Below are 23757 nucleotides of genomic sequence, written 5' to 3' on the forward strand. Positions count from 1 at the left end.
TCATACAGGATATAACTCAGGATCAGTACAGGATAAGTAATGTAATGTATGTACACAGTGACTCCACCAGCAGAATAGTGAGTGCAGCTCTGGAGTATAATACAGGATATAACTCAGGATCAGTACAGGATAAGTAATGTATGTACACAGTGACTGCACCAGCAGAATAGAGAGTGCAGCTCTGGAGCATATTACTTACCGTGCCCAAGGACGTCATCCACAGGGAGAAGTGCTTGCCCTGGCACTGGTTTTCGCACACTGGACCCCACATCATACCCCAGACTCAGCCAATCACCCGGGGTCCGAATATCAAATTCTTCATCATCAAAAACCTGTGGACAGAATATTGAACAATGTCATTTGCAGAGTTACAGTGTCACCCTATTCGCCCTCCTGCTGCTCTGCCTGTGTAAGTGCCAGGCTTTCTTGTACCAGTCCCTCGCATTCTATTCATGAAGCAATGATGGATCCAGGATATAAATAACCCGGTGGTCATCATTCCCACGGCTGAGTTCTGGGGGTTCCCGGGATAGATTGGTTTAATGATGACTTGTATTTATTATTTATTCTGTTACTAATCGTATAACGGCGAGAAATCCTGTAATTCAGGCAACACAAATGCCGTATTAGTGGGAAAATGTCCTGATGATCCGGCACCAGTATGTCTATGACGGTCTTCACTGCTGGAGCGTGTGATCCTTGTGCGGCCGCAGGACGTGTGCGGATGGATGTGGGGGATACGGTTCGTATATAACGTATAATGTATTTATGTATCGCCGAACATCCAATAATTCAGAATTTTTAATAATCCGGCACCTCCTTATTTCTGAGCATTCCGGAGTATTGGAACTTTTACTGTATAGAAGCAGCATCATTAAGAGAAATGTCATATAAACCTCCTCAGGGCATGAACGTCTCCTCTAAGTGGCACTGCCCAGGGCACTTGGCTTGTTTGCTTCGCCCGCACGGCCTTCTGGTCTATTCATACTCCGTTTGCAATGAATGTCAGGAGATTGTCCCGATATATGCCCCCGTGTAGGGTTATAGTGGAATACGTCGCCCATAAGCATCCATTGTAGAATAAAAACTTATACCACGCACTGTTTTTACCGGACGGAACAGCGAAGTTCTCAATTCTATCACATCCAGTCGAAATACAGATGAATAGTCGCCAAACTGGCACTGAAGTGTGAACAGAGCCCTAGCTGCACGCAGTCATGTCGGGTACCTCTAGAGGTAGATATGGAGGAAGATGTCCGCTCTTATTGCCGGGGCAGGAAAGATCGCGGCCGTCACCGTGTCGCGGCACCAGCCGGTTGGAGTCTAAGCCTTCATTAGCGAGCAGCTGGGATATATTCAGGTTGTGGTATTCACGTCTTCTCCTGGGGACGCAGAGATGGAACCATTAGCTGAGGTTACAATACGTTATCTATATACCGCTGACATACTCCATAGCCTCGTACATAAAACCGACCCACGCACCTCCGTCCCGCTCACAAAGAAAGATACCGCTAAAGAAAACCAGTTTAAGGCTGTGTTCACACTGAGTTTTTAGCAGGAGGAAAATTCCTCCTGCAAAAACTGCTCCAGACGGTTTTTGCACAGTGGTTTGACAAAAACTCGTCAAAACACTCGTCGAGGCGTTTTTTTCCTCTTTCTGACTGATTGAAATGGGGTTTTGGAGGCGGAAACCGCGTCAAGATAGGTCATGACGCTTCTTTTTACCGCGACGCAGTTTTTTTTACTCGCGGTAAAAAAACTCGTCCAACTCCCATTGAAATCAATGGGAGGCATTTTCGGGCGTTTTTTTACGAGTTTTGCGGCGCGGTTTCCGCGTCAAAAAACTCAGTGTGAACAGGGCCCTACGGTCTCTTCACTCCCCCCTCCATGAGCAGTACAGAGGGTTTGTTACAATTGTGTCGAGTACAGACAATTCTCGGTGAAATAAATAGACTCCAAACGGATACATTGTAACTGCACTGATACATTGTAACAAACTTGTGCTGCTGCTGTGTTTGTCTAGACTGGATACAAAAGAAACAAACCCTCAGCTGTGCGAAAAGGTCTAGATCATGGTGATTTTGTAGCCTCTGAATGTAAACAGTGGATATTTTTATTCAGCAAGCAGAGATGTTGGAAATCATGGAAAAATAAAAAAATTTAGAACGTTTCTGAATGATTTCGATTTTGTCATGTTTGAGCTTTATTCACACTTAACATGGAGACCCCCAGAAACGCCGTGGACAGTGGTACCACATACAAACTCCATGCAGAGACGACCCATGACCCCAGCGCTGTGCCAACCCCTGAGCCGTGGGGTCACCGGAGACGTCAGCTGCTTCCCTGTCCGTCATTCCTCATCGCTCCCTCCAGACACTTCCTGCAGCTCAGTGTCCACATCATATAAAGCTCATCAGTCTCATTACCTTTCCAGCTCAATCTTACGAGGGCACTGCCCGGGTGGCACGGTGAAGGGCAGCTGTACTTTTGGCTCGTAGCCTCTCTTGGAGAAGTCGGATTTTACCAGCACCTCTGTAGTGGGGCCGTAGACCTGCTTGTCCAGGATCGATTGGAGATCAGACGGGGTCTCAAAGCTGCTGACTAAGGAGGCGAGTGGAAAACGTTACTATGAAGACCGGCAGAGGAGCGGTGCCCGGGGCGGACCGGCCAGACGGACCCGACACCGCTGACTAAGGAGGAGAGTGATAAACGTTACTAAGATAAGCGGCAGAGGAGCGGTGCCCGGGGCGTACCGGCCGACCAGACGGACCCGACACCACTGACTAAGGAGGCGAGTGATAAACGTTACTAAGATAAGCGGCAGAGGAGCGGTGCCCGGGGCGTACCGGCCGACCAGACGGACCCGACACCACTGACTAAGGAGGCGAGTGATAAACGTTACTAAGATAAGCGGCAGAGGAGCGGTGCCCGGGGCGGACCGGCCGACCAGAAGGACCCGACACCACTGACTAAGGAGGAGAGTGATAAACGTTACTAAGATAAGCGGCAGAGGAGCGGTGCCCGGGGCGGACCGGCCGACCAGAAGGACCCGACACCACTGACTAAGGAGGAGAGTGATAAACGTTACTAAGATAAGCGGCAGAGGAGCGGTGCCCGGGGCGGACCGGCCGACCAGAAGGACCCGACACCACTGACTAAGGAGGAGAGTGATAAACGTTACTAAGATAAGCGGCAGAGGAGCGGTGCCCGGGGCGGACCGGCCGACCAGAAGGACCCGACACCGCTGACTAAGGAGGAGAGTGATAAACGTTACTAAGATAAGCGGCAGAGGAGCGGTGCCCGGGGCGGACCGGCCGACCAGACGGACCCGACACCGCTGACTAAGCGCTGAATGTTTTATAATAATACTTGTAACTGCGAGGCCATATGGACACGATGTTTATTACGTGTGGATTTGCCGCGCATATTTTCCTGCAGCAAATCCGCAGCATAATACCGGACCCGCAAAATAATTGAGATTTCAAGTTCCCTCATCTACACATTGTAGAATTTTTTCGCACGTAATTTGACCTGCGGTGCGTATTTTAAAATTTATCTGGAGTTTCCGCCTGCGAATAGTATCTGACAAGTTTAAAAAAAACGCATCAAAACCCGCAACATAAATCCGCAGCTATTTCCGCATCAAAATATAAAAACCGCACCGAAAAATAGAAGATGCAGATTTTGCCTGTGGAATTATCCGGGTTTGGCTGCGGTTTTCTGTACCAAATTACACAGCGTGTGCACGAAGCCTAATCCTCCCACTAGGGAGCGCTCTACATACAGAGCCATACATTGACTGATGTAAGAAATCCACATGCAGTGAGCGCCCTCTAGTGGTGTCAGAAAGAACTTTATCATTTAACTTCTCGTCTCATGACTGGGTCCCCCCTACGTGCGGCCCCCCGGCATCGAAATGGATTTTCACAAAAGTAAGAGATAGAAAGGAGCCGCTTCTGTTCTGCCGGTTGGTTGCTATGCACCCGCAGCCTGACGACCCCATTATAAGGACTGCGGCTCAATGGGCGCGGTTTACCTTTCGGAGTATGTTGGTCCTGATCCGCTTGTCGGAGGAGATCTGGTTGCACGGACGGCCCGGCATTGACATCCTGAAATATAACGGAGACGGCGTTTGTAGCTGCCGTTTCTTTGAGAAGCAGTAAGGCCAAAATCACACACGCAGTTTCTGATGCAGTTTCTGGTTCATTTTTTTTTAGCCAACGCCAGAAATGGATCCAAAAAGAAGGAAAAGTTTAAAGAAAACGCTGACGGATCTCGTTTCTTTTGTGTCCACATGTGTTTGGCTCAAAAAACTGCATCAAAACTGTGTGTGATCATGAGCTAATAGGAAATCTCAGAAAACCGCGATCACTACAATGGAACATCGGAATACGGCCCGAAATCTGGGAGCGTCCGCGGCGCCGGTCATGTGACTCCTGAGGACACTCACTTTGACCAGAGGAGCCGCCTTGTAGGTCAGGATGTCGGAGTAGAAGCCGCGCTGTCGGATAACGGGATAATTTCGTGGCAGGTTTTCGCTGTTCCCTGCAGTAGATGCCGGAGCAAGAGGCTGAGGACGCGGTGATATCCCAGGATGCACGTGGTGTGGACTCCTCCCCGGAGAATGGGAGTTGTGGGTCTTTACCTGTTCCATCACCGCCCTACAGAGGAGACAAGACCAACAAATGTGTGAAGATGAGAAGAAAACCGCACGCAGCCCTGCAGATCATTCCACCCGCCCCATAGTACTGCAGACCATTCCACCCGCCCCATAGTACTGCAGACCATTCCACCCGCCCCATAGTACTGCAGACCATTCCACCCGCCCCATAGTACTGCAGACCATTCCACCCGCCCCATAGTACTGCAGACCATTCCACCCGCCCCATAGTACTGCAGATCATTCCACCCGCCCCATAGTACTGCAGACCATTCCACCCGCCCCATAGTACTGCAGACCATTCCACCCGCCCCATAGTACTGCAGACCATTCCACCCGCCCCATAGTACTGCAGACCATTCCACCCGCCCCATAGTACTGCAGACCATTCCACCCGCCCCATAGTACTGCAGATCATTCCACCCGCCCCATAGTACTGCAGACCATTCCACCCGCCACATAGTACTGCAGACCATTCCACCCGCCCCATAGTACTGCAGATCATTCCACCCGCCCCATAGTACTGCAGATCATTCCACCCGCCCCATAGTACTGCAGACCATTCCACCCGCCCCATAGTACTGCAGACCATTCCACCCGCCCCATAGTACTGCAGACCATTCCACCCGCCACATAGTACTGCAGACCATTCCACCCGCCCCATAGTACTGCAGATCATTCCACCCGCCCCATATTACTGCAGATCATTCCACCCGCCCCATAGTACTGCAGACCATTCCACCCGCCCCATAGTACTGCAGACCATTCCACCCGCCCCATAGTACTGCAGATCATTCCACCCGCCCCATAGTACTGCAGATCATTCCACCCGCCCCATAGTACTGCAGACCATTCCACCCGCCCCATAGTACTGCAGACCATTCCACCCGTCCCATAGTACTGCAGATCATTCCACCCGCCCCATAGTACTGCAGATCATTCCACCCGCCCCATAGTACTGCAGACCATTCCACCCGCCCCATAGTACTGCAGATCATTCCACCCGCCCCATAGTACTGCAGACCATTCCACCCGCCCCATAGTACTGCAGACCATTCCACCCGCCCCATAGTACTGCAGACCATTCCACCCGCCCCATAGTACTGCAGATCTTTACATCCGCCCCATAGTACTGCAGACCATTCCACCCGCCCCATAGTACTGCAGATCATTCCACCCGCCCCATAGTACTGCAGACCATTCCACCCGCCCCATAGTACTGCAGACCATTCCACCCGCCCCATAGTACTGCAGACCATTCCACCCGCCCCATAGTACTGCAGATCTTTACATCCGCCCCATAGTACTGCAGACCATTCCACCTGCCCCATAACACTGCAGATCATTCCACCCGCCCCATAGTACTGCAGACCATTCCACCCGCCCCATAGTACTGCAGACCATTCCACCCGCCCCATAGTACTGCAGATCTTTACATCCGCCCCATAGTACTGCAGACCATTCCACCTGCCCCATAGTACTGCAGATCTTTACATCCGCCCCATAGTACTGCAGATCATTCCACCTGCCCCATAGTACTGCAGATCTTTACATCCGCCCCATAGTACTGCAGATCATTCCACCCGCCCCATAGTACTGCAGATCATTCCACCCGCCCCATAGTACTGCAGACCATTCCACCCACCCCATAGTACTGCAGACCATTCCACCCGCCCCATAGTACTGCAGACCATTCCACCCGCACCATAGTACTGCAGACCATTCCACCTGCCCCATAGTACTGCAGACCATTCCACCCGCCCCATAACACTGCAGATCATTCCACCCGCCCCATAGTACTGCAGACCATTCCACCCGCCCCATAGTACTGCAGACCATTCCACCCGCCCCATAGTACTGCAGACCATTCCACCCACCCCATAGTACTGCAGATCATTCCACCCGCCCCATAGTACTGCAGATCATTCCACCCGCCCCATAGTACTGCAGATCATTCCACCTGCCCCATAGCACTGCAGACCATTCCACCCGCCACATAGTACTGCAGATCATTCCACCCGCCCCATAGTACTGCAGATCATTCCACCCACCCCATAGTACTGCAGACCATTCCACCCGCCCCATAGTACTGCAGACCATTCCACCCGCCCCATAGTACTGCAGATCATTCCACCCGCCCCATAGTACTGCAGATCATTCCACCCGCCCCATAGAACTGCAGACCATTCCACCCGCCCCATAGTACTGCAGATCTTTACATCATATAGCTGCAGATTATTTCTTCCTCTCAATTTAGCAGTAAATCCTTTCACTTCCTCTACAGCTGCAGACTATTTCACCCCAGTTCTTATTTTACTATATCTGCAGACTATTTCACCCCAGTTGCTCTTATTTTACTAGATCTCTACAGCTGCAGATTATTCTGTTCTGTCCTTTCGGCTGCAGACTATTTTATGCTGTCCCTGTATCTGCAGAGCATTACTCATTCTATAGACCATTTAACCCTGTAAATACTTCGGCAGTTTGTGGCGTCATCGCTTCATCTATGGATCTGTTCCTAGAACTTCAGGATTTTCACTTACTCATTGAGGAGAATTTATAGTTGGCGTCTGATGTCGGTTGAGAACGTTCTCCGCAGATCCCAAGAAATCTGGAAGAAAAGTCATTATCACATGAGACATTAGACTTGTGTATTGTGCGCGGAGGGATCCCCATCATCCACTTCTCAATGATACATATGACCAAATAACCATTCCTACCGCTCCCCTCCCCCTCATGGGCGACAGTTACATCTTTTTCTCACTGAAGGTTTAGTTGCTGACTGATTATAGCTGTGATCTAATGAAGCAGAGCTGCAGTATAAAGCATGGGGAAGGACAGAGCAGCAGGTTAAGCCTCTGATGGGAAAGGAGGTGGAGTTCAGACTACCTCAGACTCCAATAGACAATGCAGCTGGGCTGGAGTCACTGATCATAGCTGTATACTAATGGAGAGGAGCTGCTGTGTAAAGCATGGAGGAGAGACAGAAGACAATACCTTTTGCTACTTTGATCTTAATCCTTGTGATGCCCCTGTGACTACATCTCCCAGCATGCCCTGACAGTCCTGTATCCTAGTTCTTGTAGTTGCACAGCAGCTGTACAGTGTAAAGTCATTACACATTGGGGCCCCTTCTGTTGGGGAACTACATATCCCGGCAATCCCCGGGAGTGGCTGACCTGGTGTGCTCAGACTTGTAGAGTGCCGGAGCTGAAGGTCTGTGACAATTTCATATAAAATGCTACATAGAAGCGGCGCCTCACACGGAGAAATCACGTTACCTGCTGCCCGCCGTCCCGACCGTATCCAGGCAACAGGACGCTAAGTATCCAGGGAGATACCAAGTCCTGTGCAGGGGGAGAAACTGGGCCACACCCCCCGCGGCAGCGTCTTAATATTACACGTTCAATCCCTCTGCTAATTTGCATATTCAGACGCTGCTTCCAGTTATAAGCACTGCTGCCCCTAGCGGCCACTAACTAGAACGTCACTCACAATCTGGGAGACTGCTGCCCCTAGCGGCGACTAACTAGAACATCCCTTACAACTTGGGAGACTGCTGCCCCTAGCGGCCACCAACAAGAACGTCCCTCACAACCTGGGAAACTGCTGCCTCTAGCGGCCACGAACTAGAACGTCCCTCGCAACCTGGGAGACTACTGCCCCTAGCGGCCACCTAAAAGAACGTCCCTCACAACCTGGAAGACTGCTGCCCCTAGCGGCCACGAACTAGAACGTCTCTCGCAACCTGGGAGACTGTTGCCCCTAGCGGCCACGAACTAGAACGTCCCTCGCAACCTGGGAGACTGCTGCCCCTAGCGGCCAACAAAAAGAACGCCCCTCACGACCTGGGAGACTGCTGCCCCTAGCGGCCGCAGAATAGAATGCTGCTCATTGCTTCCTTTCTATGGGTATGAATTGGACACTGCTGCCCCTTGTGGTCATTAAGAATATCATGTCAGTCAGTTCTAGGTCAGTCATTTGTGTGGGTGTTTATGGCCCCCCATAAAAGCTTCTTCTTCTTTTAGACACAACTCACGTTTCCTTCTTTCCGTATTAGCGGAAGAATCATCGATCAAAACCTCAATACAGTTTATTGTCACTATGTGCAAAGAAGCGGCCCCGGAATCCTGGCGCCTGTATGGGTGGCGTTTCTTCGGATGCCTGTGTCTTGTGTCTGGGTTTCATTATACGCAGGGGATATATTCTGAGCGATGATTTCTGTGGCAATATTTCGTAGATATTACAATGTAATTATTGGGCCAGCGCGTGTCATAATCCTGATGACACGACGTTCAATAAAACCGTGGAATAATTTACAATGTGCGGAGATGAGGATCTCTAATAATACACAGCAGGAACATGAGGCGAATGCCCAGCCCCTAGAAGATGACAGTAAAATAACATCCGGATTATAGAAATGTATCGATACGACGCAACAAAATCACGAGAAATAACAAAGAACAGAGCATTTTCTAAATTATATTTTGAAACATTGCAGTTCTCACATTGGCCACTAGATGTCAGCACAACAGGCTCCAATCCAGATTGCTGAGAAAAAAGCATCTCGTTTTACAGCCTACAGTAAAACTGAAGAATTATCACCAGCAGAGCATGAACAGCAGATTGACAGGTCTATTAGACTGCGGGAGTCAAGAAGGGAAGGTTGTAGACAACTGACATACAATGGAATAAGTGGGTGTGGCTACCTGGGGAGGACTGATGATGTCACCGTCCATCTGCTGTAAAGCATCTCTGCATTCACAGCCTTGTGGAATTGTTAGTCTTGAGCTGAAAAACACTTAACAGCTAAGATGATCCCCCATAATGCACCGCAACCTCTCCCACAACAGCAGAGCCTTATTAGTATAGACAATGACCCATCATGTGGGGGCTTCAGCCCGAGAACTCACAGTTAATACAGCTCAGGATGCAACTGGAGTATAAAAGATGTTACAGTAGAAATCTACAGCTCTGGCTGTGACTGGAGTATACAATGTGACTCTTTGTAAAGTCTTTATTGGTCCTTGCACCTTCGTACCAGCAGAACCTGCACGTCCATCACATTGGTCCCAGTTAACCCAGTCACCAGGAGACGCCGGCCATTTTGGAAGTGACTGAAGAAGCCGTATGAGTCACTGTCTTTAAGGAAGGCCTCTGTATCCAGACCCCCCTGCCGCGCCTGCTCCACCAGCTCTGGGTAAGAGAAAGCACCAGCAGCCTGTGTGGGACCATCCTGCCCATCTGTGCCCCCACTCAGGAACATGACGTCACAGCCCTGCATGGCAGCCTGACATTTATGCCACTCTGCAGCCACCCGCAGTGCCAGCTCCTGGTTTCTGCCCCCTCTGCCATTTCCCTGCACTTGCACTGTAGTTTCACCTCCGCAGAGGACACAGACGGCATCGACACCCCCGGCCTCCGTCAGGTCCTGCAGCAGCTCAGCAAGGTTGAGGTCATGAATGTCCATGGATGAGGCCAGGGCCAGGATCTTCTCTTCTAGCCGCTGCCTCTGGGGGGCGCACATTATATAAGAGCAGATGACTTCAGCCAGGAGGGCGAAAAACCGGGAGACGAGTTTAACATCGCCACTGACTGCGGCAGAGAGGAGCGAGGTCAAGTACCCCAACGTCTGAGACTCCTGCCCGGCCTCGCGCAGGGACATGAGGTTGGAGCCGATCAGAACGTTGTGAACGTGGCCAAGATGCTGCGAGGGCTCTGCCCGGGGTCTGGAGAGCAGGACTTCCTCCGCAGCGGGCACCGAGCCCCTCAGGCCGTATCTACTCAGTATCTGTAGACAGTCCGCTGCCTCGTAGGCGCTGCAGACGGTGGGGCCACTGGCAATGACATCGAGGTCATCTCCAACCACGTCGGACAGGATCAGACTGACCACCTGCATGAGAGAGACTGAGAGTGTCAATGCCCGTGTGAAATGCCTGCAACTTCCTGATATACTTTGCGTTTCGACTCCACTTTCAAAAAGTCTGCTAGCTGTCAGTGAATGGAAACATTCTTGTGAATATTCAGAGGCTGAAACCGCTTCCAGAAATAGTCCTGCTCACACAGCTGCTGGTTTATTACAATCATCTGTGAGAGGAATAGCCCGGACTCCAGACTGATACATGTGGACTGCACAGATACATTGTAACAAACTATCAGGACAGGAGAGAGATTTGTGTGCTGCATGAATGACAGATCCCGGATATGTGGCTATTAGAAAGGTACAACATCAGGAAGGATCCCGACAATAGCCTGCAGGGGACGTAGGGAATTTCGGAACCGTAACAGAGTACAGGAGCGGTTGATGGCAGCCTGTCTTCTGTGAATGCAATGCTAATACAGGCTGCCATGATCTGCCACTAAACATTACAACAGGCAGCAAACACTACTCTACTGTGCCGAGGGCAAGGAATGTCCGGCTCCACACAGCTCTGCAGCGTTATCTCATCTCCACATTTGCAACAATTTTTTTAATTGGCCCAATGTAACTGAATGAAAAACTGAAGTAACTTTACAGTCTGTCCATCCGTTTTGTGTCTACAGCTCCTTTTCAGAACTATGTGTCTCCAGGGTAACAGACTCTGTGTAGTCAGATGCTGCAATCATATTGTCATCCATCTATCCCATACGTCCTGCTATTCCACTGAATGTATGCTAGAAAGTAGTAGGGAACAGATGGAAGGGAGAATGCCTGCAGACAACACAGGGTTTGTTTTGTAGTCTGTTACCATGGAGACACAGTTCTGATTTTTCATTAAGATTATGGGTAGAGATGCTTTACTTGTCATTTAAGATGCACTAGGGCAAGGTGAAGGTGGAGATGGCCTTTAAGAAAGTACTTCAAAATGATTTCTATTTCGTGGTCCGTCACTGCCACATAGTGAGATAAAGGCTATCCTTGTACTGACCTGCGCAGGGTAGGCTGCCCTGGATAGGCCCCCGCCCTTCAGTTGGGACAGGGCTCTGCGGATTGTGTTCAGCTCTTGTATTGTCGCCCCTTTAAGAGCCAGCTGCTGGGTTATTGCCTGTTTATCCGGCAGTGTGAGGGGAGGCACGGGCGCGGGCAGAAGGGCTGAGCCGCCACCTAAGATAAGAAAACATCGGTGAGAATGGTCCAAACCAAGACAGTATGCGGAGAACCTCAATACCATGACGTGGTGCACTTTTCCACTTCAGCTTTCTGTGGTGCCTGGTGTAAACACTACATCTCCCTCAATGCAGCACAGCAGAGCATGCTCAGTACAAACAAATGTCATGTAGCCTTTGAAATAAAAGTAAACCAGCCGAAATCTGGATAAACCTGTAAATATTACCGGACTTCCCTTTAAGAGACATGTACATTGGTTAGATTTTAGTAGACGGTAGGGTCTTGGGACTAAGGACACAGGACTGGAGCAGACGAGGCGGAGGCCCTCCTTTCACCTGAGATCAGCACCAGCAGTAAATGCTGCTCCTCCAGCTTTTCTGCCAGTCTCTGTATTTCCCCCGCCGCCCTCATTGCAGCCTCGTCTGGCATATTGTTTGTGGCTCCTTCCATCACACGAATCCTGGACTCCGTATTCAGAAGCATCTCCCTGCGGACACAGCCAAGATAGCAAAAATTACAAAGGAGCCACGAGCCACGGAGCAGCCTCACATAATATAGTGCCGGGTAAGTTCAGCTAAGAAACAATGTGGAGCGTCATCCTGACAGTATACAGGACAAAGAGCCGAGCAACTCCACATCATTACACAGCGTAATATAGAATTCACCTGTATAATCAGCGAAGTCAGTGTGTACTTATCCTGTATTATACTCCAGAGCTGCACTCACTATTCTGCTGGTGGAGTCACTGTGTACATACATTACATTACTTATCCTGTACTGATCCTGAGTTATATCCTGTATTATACTCCAGAGCTGCACTCGCTATTCTGCTGGTGGAGTCACTGTGTACATACATTACATTACTTATCCTGTACTGATCCTGAGTTATATCCTGTATTATACTCCAGAGCTGCACTCACTATTCTGCTGGTGGAGTCACTGTGTACATACATTACATTACTTATCCTGTACTGCTCCTGAGTTACATCCTGTATTATACTCCAGAGCTGCACTCACTATTCTGCTGGTGGAGTCACTGTGTACATACATTACATTACTGATCCTGTACTGATCCTGAGTTACATCCTGTATTATACTCCAGAGCTGCACTCACTATTCTGCTGGTGGAATTACTGTGTACATACATTACATTACTTATCCTGTACTGATCCTGAGTTACATCTTGTATTATACTCCAGAGCTGCACTCACTATTCTGCTGGTGGAGTCACTGTGTACATACATTACATTACTTATCCTGTACTGATCCTGAGTTACATCCTGTATTATACTCCAGAGCTGCACTCACTATTCTGCTGGTGGAGTCACTGTGTACATACATTACTTATCCTGTACTGATCCTGAGTTATATCCTGTATTATACTCCAGAGCTGCACTCACTATTCTGCTGGTTCGTATATGTACATTGTTTACATCTGGACATGAGACACACTCCTGTGGTTGGGTTATTACCTCTTTCCAGCCTGCTTGAGGCTCTCCTCCATGCCTTGGGGGATGCTGATCACTCCTTCTACCAAATGGTTTCCAACAATCTGTTCCACTGCAGCTGCCATTCCCAGTACGGCCTTTCCGAACCCCACCAGATAGAGGTTCTTCTTCAGGGTAAACGCCTTCCCACCGCACTCCAGGACAGAGGAGCCTCCGGTATCTCTGACAGTTAGGGCTCTCGGTAACATGCGGGGTGGTAAGACGGCCGACACGGCGCTCCAGAATATACGATGGGCATCATCCTGTAGGTTCGCCATGTTCCTAATAGGGCTGTGCGGTTGGCAGAAGACTCGTCTTACATGGACTGGTAATAATCTGGCCATGGAGGGTCTTCTGCTGCCTGTGGGGAGAGATCAGTAGTAAGTCGTGCTCCATAATAAAAAGTAAGAGGTGAGCCTGTAAATAGGACCAGAGGCCCAAATCTAAAGATCCGGGCCAGCAAGTCATGGGGGAGGGGTTGATCAACACGTCATTGGGGGCTCCTAAGTCATGGAGAAGGGCCAGACTTTATTGTGTGCCCGAGAGCCCTGGCGAAGGAAGTCGGGGGTCGACCCTTCCATGGGAGCTTCTACGTCCCAGGTGGGGGAAGTTGGGTTAGACTATTAGTCGGGAGTCGTGTTGGGGGGGGGGTCCACACTTCATTGGGGTCTCCTGTCTCAGTCATGGATAGAGATTTGGACCTCCAGACCCCGTCATGCACTTCTTATGTGGATCTTCTTAGGTGATGGTCATATAGGTGACTGTACATTGTTCTAGAGCGGGGGAGGGTCCGGAGGTGGGGGTCTGGGGGCCGGTGTTGCGGTGGGGACAGATCCCCCCGCCATACTTTACCTTCACTCCTCCTCTGAACATCAGAATCGCCGTGTTTTTGGGCCGTTATTTTGCGTTTCTGCCGGATATCCTCCAGCTCGTTTTTCGTACGCAGGACACTAAAGATCTCCGGGCGGCTCGTCAGCAGCGTCTAAAGTCCAGGATCTTGTTTACCCTCCAGAAACCAAAACATTCACATTAATAATTGGCAGAAGTTTGCTCATCGGTGGGCGAGCGGCTCCGTGTCCACAGGGAAAGTGCAGGGAATTAAAGGAGACCCCCGATCCATTAGGACATCTGTGGGGTGACATGAGAAAGCAGCGGGAACCACTGGAAGACCCTACAAAGTCCCAACCGGGAGGGGGAGGGGATTCTGCCATACGTCAGACGTCGGCCAGTGTAGCTCTTCTCTACGGGGGACGTTTTGTCCACTCACCAGACAAGAGGGGGGGTCACATGAGGGGCAAGATGGGGGGGCTATTAAAGTTGTGTTTCTGGATTTTTAATAAGCCTTGTATGGGCCTAAAATACAAAAACAATACGATTAGTAATATACGGAAAGTTCCCCGGCTGCCATGATTGGCCGCTATGATCATGTGGTCACGACTGATGACACGTCATGTAACAGTTTTGTAAATAGCGGGCAGTGGGGACCCGTATAAACTTTTTTCTTATGTAAGAGCACCCCTTGAATGACCCCCCTGTGCTCCTGATCGGGCAGCTCTCCCTGCTCGCCTTCCGCACGCTGCGTCAGTCCTCAGGAGGGTCTACACCGTCTCCGCAAGGAACCTGTCCCAGAGCTGAAAGAGGACGTCACCTCTCCGGACACGTCTGTTGTAATAAATACTTGTAGCCCCCATGAAATAACAATTCTGGAGCATCTTTTCTAAGCACTCGTCACTGTGCCGTTCCTCTGTTGTTCCTCCTGGAAAATTATGAATAAATTGATAGCTGGGTGTTACCAGTTGGGGGCGTGTCCCTACATAGACTGACTCTGACCAATCAGAGCTGACAGAGTGAGACTGTAGTGACACGCCCCTACGACAAGTAGAATGGTAACACCCAGATATCATACATTTCCAGGAGGAATAACAGAGGAACGGCACAACAGGGGGGGAGCAGGAAGATCTGCACAGCAGTGGCGCTTTACGTGGACGCCGCCCGTGTCCCTGCATGTCGTGGGTGCACGTCCACCTGTGAGCCGACGTACTGCGGTAGTATCCAAACCCGCTACAGAGCTGTAATAACTTTATATCAACCCTTAGTTATATTATTACATTCATCTCTATTATAAGGAGCATGAAATGGGTGAAAGTAAAAGCAGCCAGGACTTATGGAGTTAACTAGAAGCCTAAAGCTCATAAGAACCCCCTGTGTGACCCCACATGTCAGTCTGCCCGACACCCCAATACTCAGACCCCATGCCACTCACTCATGACAGCCAGGGGTAACCATGCCACACGCAACATGGCGGCCACTCCAACCACAGCGCGTCTTGGCATTCACGTTGTGACGTTCCACACGAAACACGGGATCTACGTCTGACGTCACCGCTTCTACAGCCAATAGGAAGCGCTGTACTTTTTAAGTGCCTTGGACGGCTTGACGCAACCTCCCCCCCTCCGGCTCCTGCAACAACATGGCGGAGACAATGAGAGCGACCGAGAGGCGCCAAATCTAAGCCGCGTATAGCACGGGGCGTCCGGAGGCAGGGACTCGAGTTCACCGGCTGCTCTAGAGCCCTGCGCCGCGTCATTCCCGAGTCGCCCGTTAACATCGGTTGTCAGTGACCCGGAACTTGTCTCCCCTCACATTTATGGGTGTGATATCACCCTGAGCAGTGTTCACCCGTCATCACGAGGGGCCCATCACACCGGGGGGGCAGCCGTTCTTACTGTAGATTAACCCTTTCCTGACACCCCAGGTTCCTTTGCACCTTGTCTTCCCCTCCCCCATCCTTTACCTGGTGACCTTCCCTGCACCCCAATACTTGGCAGCCCTCCCGTGCCCCTTTTTTCCTTCCTGATCTTTCTGGGGGGCTCACCCCACCCTGGGGGTCGCCATGAAGTTAAACGACAATGTGTTGCGCAGTTTCCGCGTGGCCAAAGTTTTCCGGGAGAATTCGGATAAGATCAACTGCTTCGACTTCAGTCCGACCGGAGAGACGGTGATTTCCAGCAGCGACGACGACTCCATCGTGCTCTACGACTGTCAGGAGGGAAAGTGAGTGGCGATCATTGCGTGATTGATAAGGAAGGGGGAGGGGCTAGACAACTCGTACGACGCGCGTGAGAATCGCCGGACCGGGTGGGTTTAAATAATAGCGTTTATGTTTATAATTACGTTGCTCCCCTGTAACCGCGCTCTTTACGCCAAAATTAAGTTGGACGCGCCGCATACTGCTCGCAAATACGACATTGCGGTTAGAGGTTCAGCGGATTTACAGAGCAGGGATTGGGGTGCTGAAGCTTAAACCCGGAGTCATGTCTCCATAGTAACCGGCGAGCTGCTGGAGCGCCAAAGTAACGGATCATCGGAAATTCTGAACTATCGGATGTCCGGTACTGGGACGCTGTGACTCCCTGTCCTGATAGTTTGTTACAATGTGTCAGTCTGGAGTCCAGGCTGTTCTCGTACAGTGGATTGTCTGTGCTGATGCACTGTAACAAACCCTCAGCTGTATGAACAGGTCAGGATGAGTCTTCAGCCTCCTGATGTGAAGTTTGGATTCTCCGGTAATAAATGCAAAACCCATTGAAATAAATAGTACAGTGAATAGAACACATTAGAGGCCGCAGGTGGAGGGGAATGAGGTGCAGCATTAGTAGGACGCTGGTGTGAAGCCGGTTCCGTGCGGGATGATTACTGGTGTTCTTGGTGACTCTTCATCTTCTGTTTCGTCTTCCCAGGCCCAAGAGGACGTTATACAGTAAGAAGTACGGCGTGGACCTCATCCGCTACACGCACGCCGCCAACACCGTGGTCTACAGCTCCAACAAGATTGACGGTATGACCTCGCGCCGCGCTCGCTGTGGAGCCGCCGGAGCCTCCGTCCTGTGCGTTACTTTCTGCTGCTTCTGTATCCCAAGGGTTAGGTCTTCAGAGATGGGGGCGGCGGAGCGCGTGGGTCCGGGCTGAGGTAGTTGTTTGTACAGTTTAAGGGTCTGTGACATCGCCCGCGGGTGGAGATAACTGTACAGGCTACTGCCTTGCCCGGGACACAGCACAAGCGCCGATGATGATGATGATGACGACGACGACTGCCCGGTCCCAGATACTTCCTGATGTCTTCTGTTTTATACTAATGTTATAGTTCTGTAATATTATACTTACAATAGGAAGTTACGTCACGAATACAATGTCGCGTTTAAAATGTCGCTCAGCACCGAGATGATTATATCTAGAAGTAATCTCCATCCACAGTGACTCCACCAGCAGAATAGTGAGTGCAGCTCTGGAGTATAATACAGGATGTAACTCAGGATCAGTACAGGATAAGTAATGTATGTACACAGTGACTCCACCAGCAGAATTGTGAGTGCAGCTCTGGAGTATAATACAGGATATAACTCAGGATCAGCACAGGATAAGTAATGTATGTACACAGTGACTCCACCAGCAGAATAGTGAGTGCAGCTCTGGAGTATAATACAGGATATAACTCAGGATCAGTACAGGATAAGTAATGTATGTACACAGTGACTCCACCAGCAGAATAGTGAGTGCAGCTCTGGAGTATAATACAGGATATAACTCAGGATCAGTACAGGATAAGTAATGTAATGTATGTACACAGTGACACCACCAGCAGAATAGTGAGTGCAGCTCTGGAGTATAATACAGGATATAACTCAGGATCAGTACAGGATAAGTAATGTATGTACACAGTGACTCCACCAGCAGAATAGTGAGTGCAGCTCTGGAGTATAATACAGGATATAACTCAGGATCAGCACAGGATAAGTAATGTAATGTATGTACACAGTGACTCCACCAGCAGAATAGGGAGTACAGCTCTGGAGTATAATACAGGATGTAACTCAGGATCAGTACAGGATAAGTAATGTAATGTATGTACACAGTGACTCCACCAGCAGAATAGTGAGTGCAGCTCTGGAGTATAATACAGGATGTAACTCAGGATCAGTACAGGATAAGTAATGTAATGTATGTACACAGTGACACCACCAGCAGAATAGTGAGTGCAGCTCTGGAGTATAATACAGGATATAACTCAGGATCAGTACAGGATAAGTAATGTATGTACACAGTGACTCCACCAGCAGAATAGTGAGTGCAGCTCTGGAGTATAATACAGGATGTAACTCTGGATCAGTACAGGATAAGTAATGTAATGTATGTACACAGTGACTCCACCAGCAGAATAGTGAGTGCAGCTCTGGAGTATAATACAGGATGTAACTCAGGATCAGTACAGGATAAGTAATGTAATGTATGTACACAGTGACACCACCAGCAGAATAGTGAGTGCAGCTCTGGAGTATAATACAGGATATAACTCAGGATCAGTACAGGATAAGTAATGTATGTACACAGTGACTCCACCAGCAGAATAGTGAGTGCAGCTCTGGAGTATAATACAGGATGTAACTCAGGATCAGTACAGGATAAGTAATGTAATGTATGTACACAGTGACTCCACCAGCAGAATAGTGAGTGCAGCTCTGGAGTATAATACAGGATGTAACTCCGGATCAGTAATGGCAGTGTTTTGTTGCACACGTGACAACTAACATTTTCAAACCACTTTCTCCTGTAGACACCATCCGGTATCTCTCTCTTCATGATAACAAGTATATCCGTTATTTTCCCGGTCACAGTAAGAGGTGAGTAATGGGATGGAATATTAATATCCGCAGGTGGAGTTCCCCTTCAGTATTATTTATCTGCTGACTTTTCTTGCTTGGGCCGCATCTCCTGGCGCTTGCATTAGTGTGTTGTGTTGACCCCGGTCTGTGGGGCGTGTTGGTAACGTGGGTTTTGCTCACCCTCTTCTCCTCCTTTGTCGCCCTCTGAGTCTTCCGTTGTTCTTCCCAGGGTTGTGGCTCTCTCCATGTCTCCCGTGGATGACGCCTTCATTTCAGGATCTTTGGATAAAACCATCAGGTTATGGGACCTTCGCTCTCCCAACTGTCAGGTCGGTGTCTTCTCCACTCCCCCATATTCCCATGACATCACTGGAAACCTTCTTGCTGACGGTCTCCTCTTTTCACCTACATGCAGGGTCTGATGCATCTGCAGGGAAAGCCGGTTTGTTCGTTTGACCCCGAGGGCCTTATTTTTGCAGCGGGGGTTAATTCGGAGATGGTGAAGCTGTACGACCTGCGCTCCTTTGATAAGGTGCGTAACTAGTGATAAATTGGATGTTTTGGCGCCGGTCTGATGGGAGGTTCGACTGGTCCATGCCGCAAACTGCAGAGAAGCTAATACTTTGTGGCCCCCACTGAAATGAATGGACAGCCGTGTAATAGTCCTCGGGGGGGGGGGGGGTCTATGCAGTGTGTATATATATATTATATTCTATTCTCTGCCTAAGCGGGGCTGCAGAGTTTTTGTAGTAATCTTTGCATATGGAGAGGGATTTGATCTTGAGTGATATCGTGTTGCTCCAGTCACATCCAAATCTGCGTTCACAGTTTTGCAATTGTCCTGTAGGCGTTGTGCAGGTTTTTTTGAGTGTTCTTTAGATGATGGTAAGAGAGCAACAATCTGCGAGGTCACGTTACTGTCTGCAGACTAGATAGACCACATCAAGACATTCAAAGAAATGTGGACGCAGCTCTGGGTGTGACTAATGTATAAAATGTTCTGCTTTTTATTTTAGCTTTAGTTCTAAGTGGAGGCTCTGAGTAGATCTATGCACATGTAAGATCAAGGGGGCAAAAACCACAATCGCAGCTTTATCATGTGTCACCTGACTCTACGCAGCGCCGCGTTCTTCTCCGGACGCTCTTTAAAAGCGTTTTCCCAGATTCATAAGTTAGTACCTGTCCACGGGATAGGTGATCATTTTCTAATCGCTGGGACCCCAAGATCTGCAGGGAGGAGGAGCTTGAATAGTGACTGCGCGCACGCTCGACCGCCGCTCCATTCAAGCTCCTCCTCCGTACGGTCCAGCAGTGCCGCCAGCGATCAGTAAAGGATCACGTGTCCTGTGGATAGATAATAATTTATGATTCTTGGAAAACCCCTTAAAAGTAAATTGAAGTTCATCCTCCTCGGCCACGATCTCTTCTCCGGCAGCTTTTGCTCTCGGTAATAAATCCTCCTTTGTCGCGCAGGGTCCGTTCGCCACCTTTAAGATGAATTATGACCGGACCTTAGAGTGGACGTCGCTGAAGTTTAGCAATGACGGTAAATTAATATTACTGGCGACCAACGGCGGCTTCTTGCGATTGGTAGATGCGTTTAAAGGGGCCGTGCTGCACACGTTCGGGGTAAGTAGATGGTGTGAGCCGTGCACGGGGGAGGGGGTGAAGATGATGAGGGTTAGAATATTGATGATTGTGGCTTTTTGGCAGGGTTATAACAACAGTAAAGGTGTGACCCTCGAGGCCTCCTTCACTCCGGATTCTCAGTTCATTATGATCGGTAAGATAACGGAAGAGTCGCCTGTCCCGTCCTCCCGCTCCTCGGCCGACCGCTGACGTGTCTTGTGTTTGTCTGCAGGGTCAGAAGATGGAAAGATCCACGTGTGGAATGGAGAGAGCGGCATGAAAGTGGCCGTGCTGGACGGCAAACACACCGGGCCCATCACCTGCCTGCAGTTTAACCCCAAATTCATGACCTTTGCCAGTGCGTGCTCAAATATGGTGAGGACCTGACCATAGACCGCGTCAGATAAACCGTCCTATAGACCTGGGGGTGGGTTATACTGTCTAGAATTATATAAAGGAACAGCGCCGGTCTATGGGCTGTGTCTGGTATTGCAGTTCGGTGCCATTCATTAGAATTCAGATGAGCTGCAATACTAGAGACAGCCTGCAGACAGGTGTGGTGCTGTTCCTGGGAAGAAGAAAAAAAGCAGATCCTTTTAATCGGGACAATGGAATTGAATAAATGTCTTGAGAATATTCTAACATTGACCGTCCAGTAAGTTGTTCATTTTCCTTCTTGTCTCTCTCGCTCCAGGCTTTCTGGCTGCCGACTATTGACGACTAATGAGTCCACCCTCCCCCGGCCGCCATCGATAACGACCCCGCCCTCTCCAGTGTTACCTCTCCCCCTGGTCGGATGCTGCACCGGTTCCGCTACTCCTGCGGTGGATGATTCAAGCGTCTTCGCCTCGTTACAGATGGAGGACGTTTCCTTTGTTTTATTCATGTTCTGATATTTTTTATTTTTTCCTGTGGATTTTTGGCGTTCGCCGCCGTCATTCGTGGAGTTTTCTTCTTTTATATTTTTGATCTTCAAGAATTCCAGCCACTCGGGGTGAAGACTTTATTTTACAAATCTGTATTGAGCCCCCCATAAAGCAGCGGGCCGGGGTGTGAGGACTTTGATCATAGATTTATCTCCCGCCGGACATTCGCTCTCCATTATGAAGTAAATCCGGAGGGTGAGGACTGGTCCCGGCCGTCGTGCCTGTTCACACCAGTATTCCCATGTGGGTGAAGCCCTCCTCATCCAGTATCGCTCTCATGAAGATTGCCGTGATTCAGCCACGATTAAGTACCCGTATTCCACCCACAAGTCCCGGCCTGCCCGTGGGTCTCATGCCCTGAACTAGCCGCATCGCAGGGATCTATTATACTGCTAGTTTGTGTGGTTAGACCCGTGCTTGCGCTGGGATTTGTGGCTTAAGGGCGTTGCAGCTGTCTGATGTTTGTGAGGTGACGGCCCTTTAAGGGTAAGTTCAGAAGCAGCGACCGGATGTTACGTCATTGGATTCATTTTGGAAGTTGCTTCTGAAAGTTTTGGTATTGGTCGTGGCTTTACAAGGTGAATAACGATCACGTTCTCCATAGAAGCAGCTCCGTCAGCGTTCCCCGTAGCCTCCGCATGCTCCGTTCAGCACACGTACGATCTGTGCTTTCCCATTGACTTTATTGAGAATTGTGAATGCAGCTTTGGATGTGACTGGAGTAGAAGACGAGCAAAGGATTTACAGAGTTCCTCAGCGTTGGATGGAGTCGTGTCCTGTTCACACGTTTCCTGTTCTTCCACTTCCTTGGCTTTTGTCTGCGCACGTCAACTTTTACCCCGAGACATTTCATAATTTCATGTTGATTTTGAGAATTTCCTTTGTCCTTTTTTTTGGGTCTAAAACATCTCCACTTTTTTCGCAGTTCGCCAAACCACGAAACGGGCTGCTCCATGACTGAGATAGTGTTGTGGCGGAGGCATTACATGTGTATTCTGTCTTAAAGGGCCGGTATCCCTCACGCTGGAGCCTATAATAGTGCGGGAGCGTTATAAAAGGAGCGGCTGTCCTCACTCACGTATAGAAGGTTCTCAGCACTGCAGACATAAAGTAGTGATCGTGGGGGAGGGGAGGGTTCTGCACGTCCTGTCATTCGTCCCATTCAAGAATACAACTGTCGGTCCCTCCCCAGCCTGAAAATGAGCTGATAACAGGGAACAGTAGCCAATGCAGAGAAGACCGACTAGGAGTATTAACCTTTTACTTGCTGCAGTGGGAGACTAAGATCTACGTATGCGGATCCCTGGTGTGTGTTCTCGTCTCCTTCCCGTATTGTTGCGGCGCGTGGCAGCGCAGAGGGTTCGTCGCCAGTGTTCTCCGTAGACTTGTCATCCACAGGCGGGTTTTATGTGATGCAGCTGCTTCCCACATGTATTGATAAAGCTTTGTGGACAGTGATGTGGAGGTTCCTGCAGTAAACTGTCCCCCAGCGTTTCTTGTATATATATTTTTACAAAAATAAAATGATTACATGTAATAATGCGTCCAGGTCGTGGTCAGTGCGGGGGGGGGGGGGATCTGATGGGGGTATGTGAGGTCCGTATGTTGTCTCTCTATTCTCCCCAAGGAGCCGGCCACGTACCTGAGGCGTAATGCTGCTCTTACAATAGCTCGGCCACGCGGGCGTGTGTGCGATGAGGAGAGGGGAGGAAGTCGCTGTCAGACCCCTCTGGCCCCTTCAGCAAGACTCCCACAGGAAGAAAGGATCAGACACAATGAAATCCAACATGCCCAATTCTTTCCCCAACATCTGCCATCAGGACACCCCCCACACCCGAGTCAGGACAACCCCCACACCCGAGTCAGGACACCCCACCACACCCGAGTCAGGACACCCCAACACCCGAGTCAGGACACCCCAACACCCGAGTCAGGACACCCCCCACACCCGAGTCAGGACACCCTCCCCCACACCCGAGTCAGGACGTCCCCATACCCAAGTCAGGACACCCCACCACACCCGAGTCAGGACACCCCCCACACCCGAGTCAGGACACCCCCCACACCCGAGTCAGGACACCCCACCACACCCGAGTCAGGACACCCCACCACACCCGAGTCAGGACACCCCACCACACCCGAGTCAGGACGTCCCCACACCCGAGTCAGGACACCCCACCACACCCGAGTCAGGACACCCCCCACACCCGAGTCAGGACACCCTCCCCCACACCCGAGTCAGGACGTCCCCATACCCAAGTCAGGGTGCCCCAATACACATTAGATAGTCGCAGTGGTCTCGGTCTAG

At 50.1% G+C, this 23757-nt stretch overlaps 3 protein-coding genes across 4 annotated transcripts in view; 1 reads left to right on the forward strand and 2 right to left on the reverse strand.

The window, feature by feature from the left end:
* The window catches only part of DNAH1 (dynein axonemal heavy chain 1), a 51866-nt gene extending 43740 nt beyond the window's left edge, over nt 1-8126 (reverse strand). The window contains exons 1-7 of one of the 2 annotated variants that reach the window (XM_075831902.1): nt 7942-8126; nt 7204-7271; nt 4451-4661; nt 4037-4109; nt 2427-2601; nt 1229-1382; nt 200-332 (exon numbers count right to left, since the gene is read on the reverse strand). In XM_075831902.1, the coding sequence (XP_075688017.1) occupies nt 200-332; nt 1229-1382; nt 2427-2601; nt 4037-4109; nt 4451-4654 (739 nt within the window). In that variant the 5' untranslated portion in view covers nt 4655-4661; nt 7204-7271; nt 7942-8126. The remainder of the gene's footprint in view (nt 1-199; nt 333-1228; nt 1383-2426; nt 2602-4036; nt 4110-4450; nt 4662-7203; nt 7272-7941) is intronic. The other variant, XM_075831903.1, reaches the window with a different exon arrangement.
* Nucleotides 8127-9122: 996 nt separating this feature from the next.
* Nucleotides 9123-15566, reverse strand: GLYCTK (glycerate kinase). Its single transcript, XM_075831904.1, has 6 exons — nt 15498-15566; nt 14087-14240; nt 13220-13595; nt 12083-12234; nt 11569-11744; nt 9123-10553 (listed from the first exon to the last, which is right to left on the reverse strand). Exons 3-6 carry the CDS (start codon nt 13576-13578, stop codon nt 9678-9680), a joined length of 1563 nt encoding a protein of 520 aa, XP_075688019.1. The 5' UTR covers nt 13579-13595; nt 14087-14240; nt 15498-15566; the 3' UTR covers nt 9123-9677.
* A 79-nt stretch (nt 15567-15645) lies between these two features.
* WDR82 (WD repeat domain 82) lies at nt 15646-22989 on the forward strand. Its single transcript, XM_075831905.1, has 9 exons — nt 15646-16288; nt 16975-17072; nt 18846-18912; nt 19124-19223; nt 19310-19426; nt 20368-20523; nt 20608-20677; nt 20756-20898; nt 21218-22989. The coding sequence occupies exons 1-9, from the start codon at nt 16128-16130 to the stop codon at nt 21245-21247; spliced, it is 942 nt and encodes a 313-aa protein (XP_075688020.1). The 5' UTR covers nt 15646-16127; the 3' UTR covers nt 21248-22989.
* The last annotated feature ends 768 nt before the right edge of the window (nt 22990-23757 follow it).

Source organism: Rhinoderma darwinii, chromosome 7, assembly GCF_050947455.1.
Source record: "Rhinoderma darwinii isolate aRhiDar2 chromosome 7, aRhiDar2.hap1, whole genome shotgun sequence".
NCBI classification, from domain to species: Eukaryota; Metazoa; Chordata; class Amphibia; order Anura; family Rhinodermatidae; genus Rhinoderma; species Rhinoderma darwinii.

Excerpts from the sequence above, each read along its gene's own strand:
- GLYCTK (XM_075831904.1), bottom strand. The coding sequence starts at position 13,578 with ATGGCCAGATTATTACCAGTCCATGTAAGACGAGTCTTCTGCCAACCG. Across the intron at positions 12,235-13,219 it reads CTCAAGCAGGCTGGAAAGAG|GGAGATGCTTCTGAATACGG; the intron begins GTAATAACCCAA and ends CTGTGTCCGCAG. Across the intron at positions 11,745-12,082 it reads ACTGCTGGTGCTGATCTCAG|GTGGCGGCTCAGCCCTTCTG; the intron begins GTGAAAGGAGGG and ends TTCTTATCTTAG.
- WDR82 (XM_075831905.1), top strand. The coding sequence starts at position 16,128 with ATGAAGTTAAACGACAATGTGTTGCGCAGTTTCCGCGTGGCCAAAGTT. Across the intron at positions 18,913-19,123 it reads TTTCCCGGTCACAGTAAGAG|GGTTGTGGCTCTCTCCATGT; the intron begins GTGAGTAATGGG and ends TGTTCTTCCCAG. Across the intron at positions 20,524-20,607 it reads CCGTGCTGCACACGTTCGGG|GGTTATAACAACAGTAAAGG; the intron begins GTAAGTAGATGG and ends GCTTTTTGGCAG.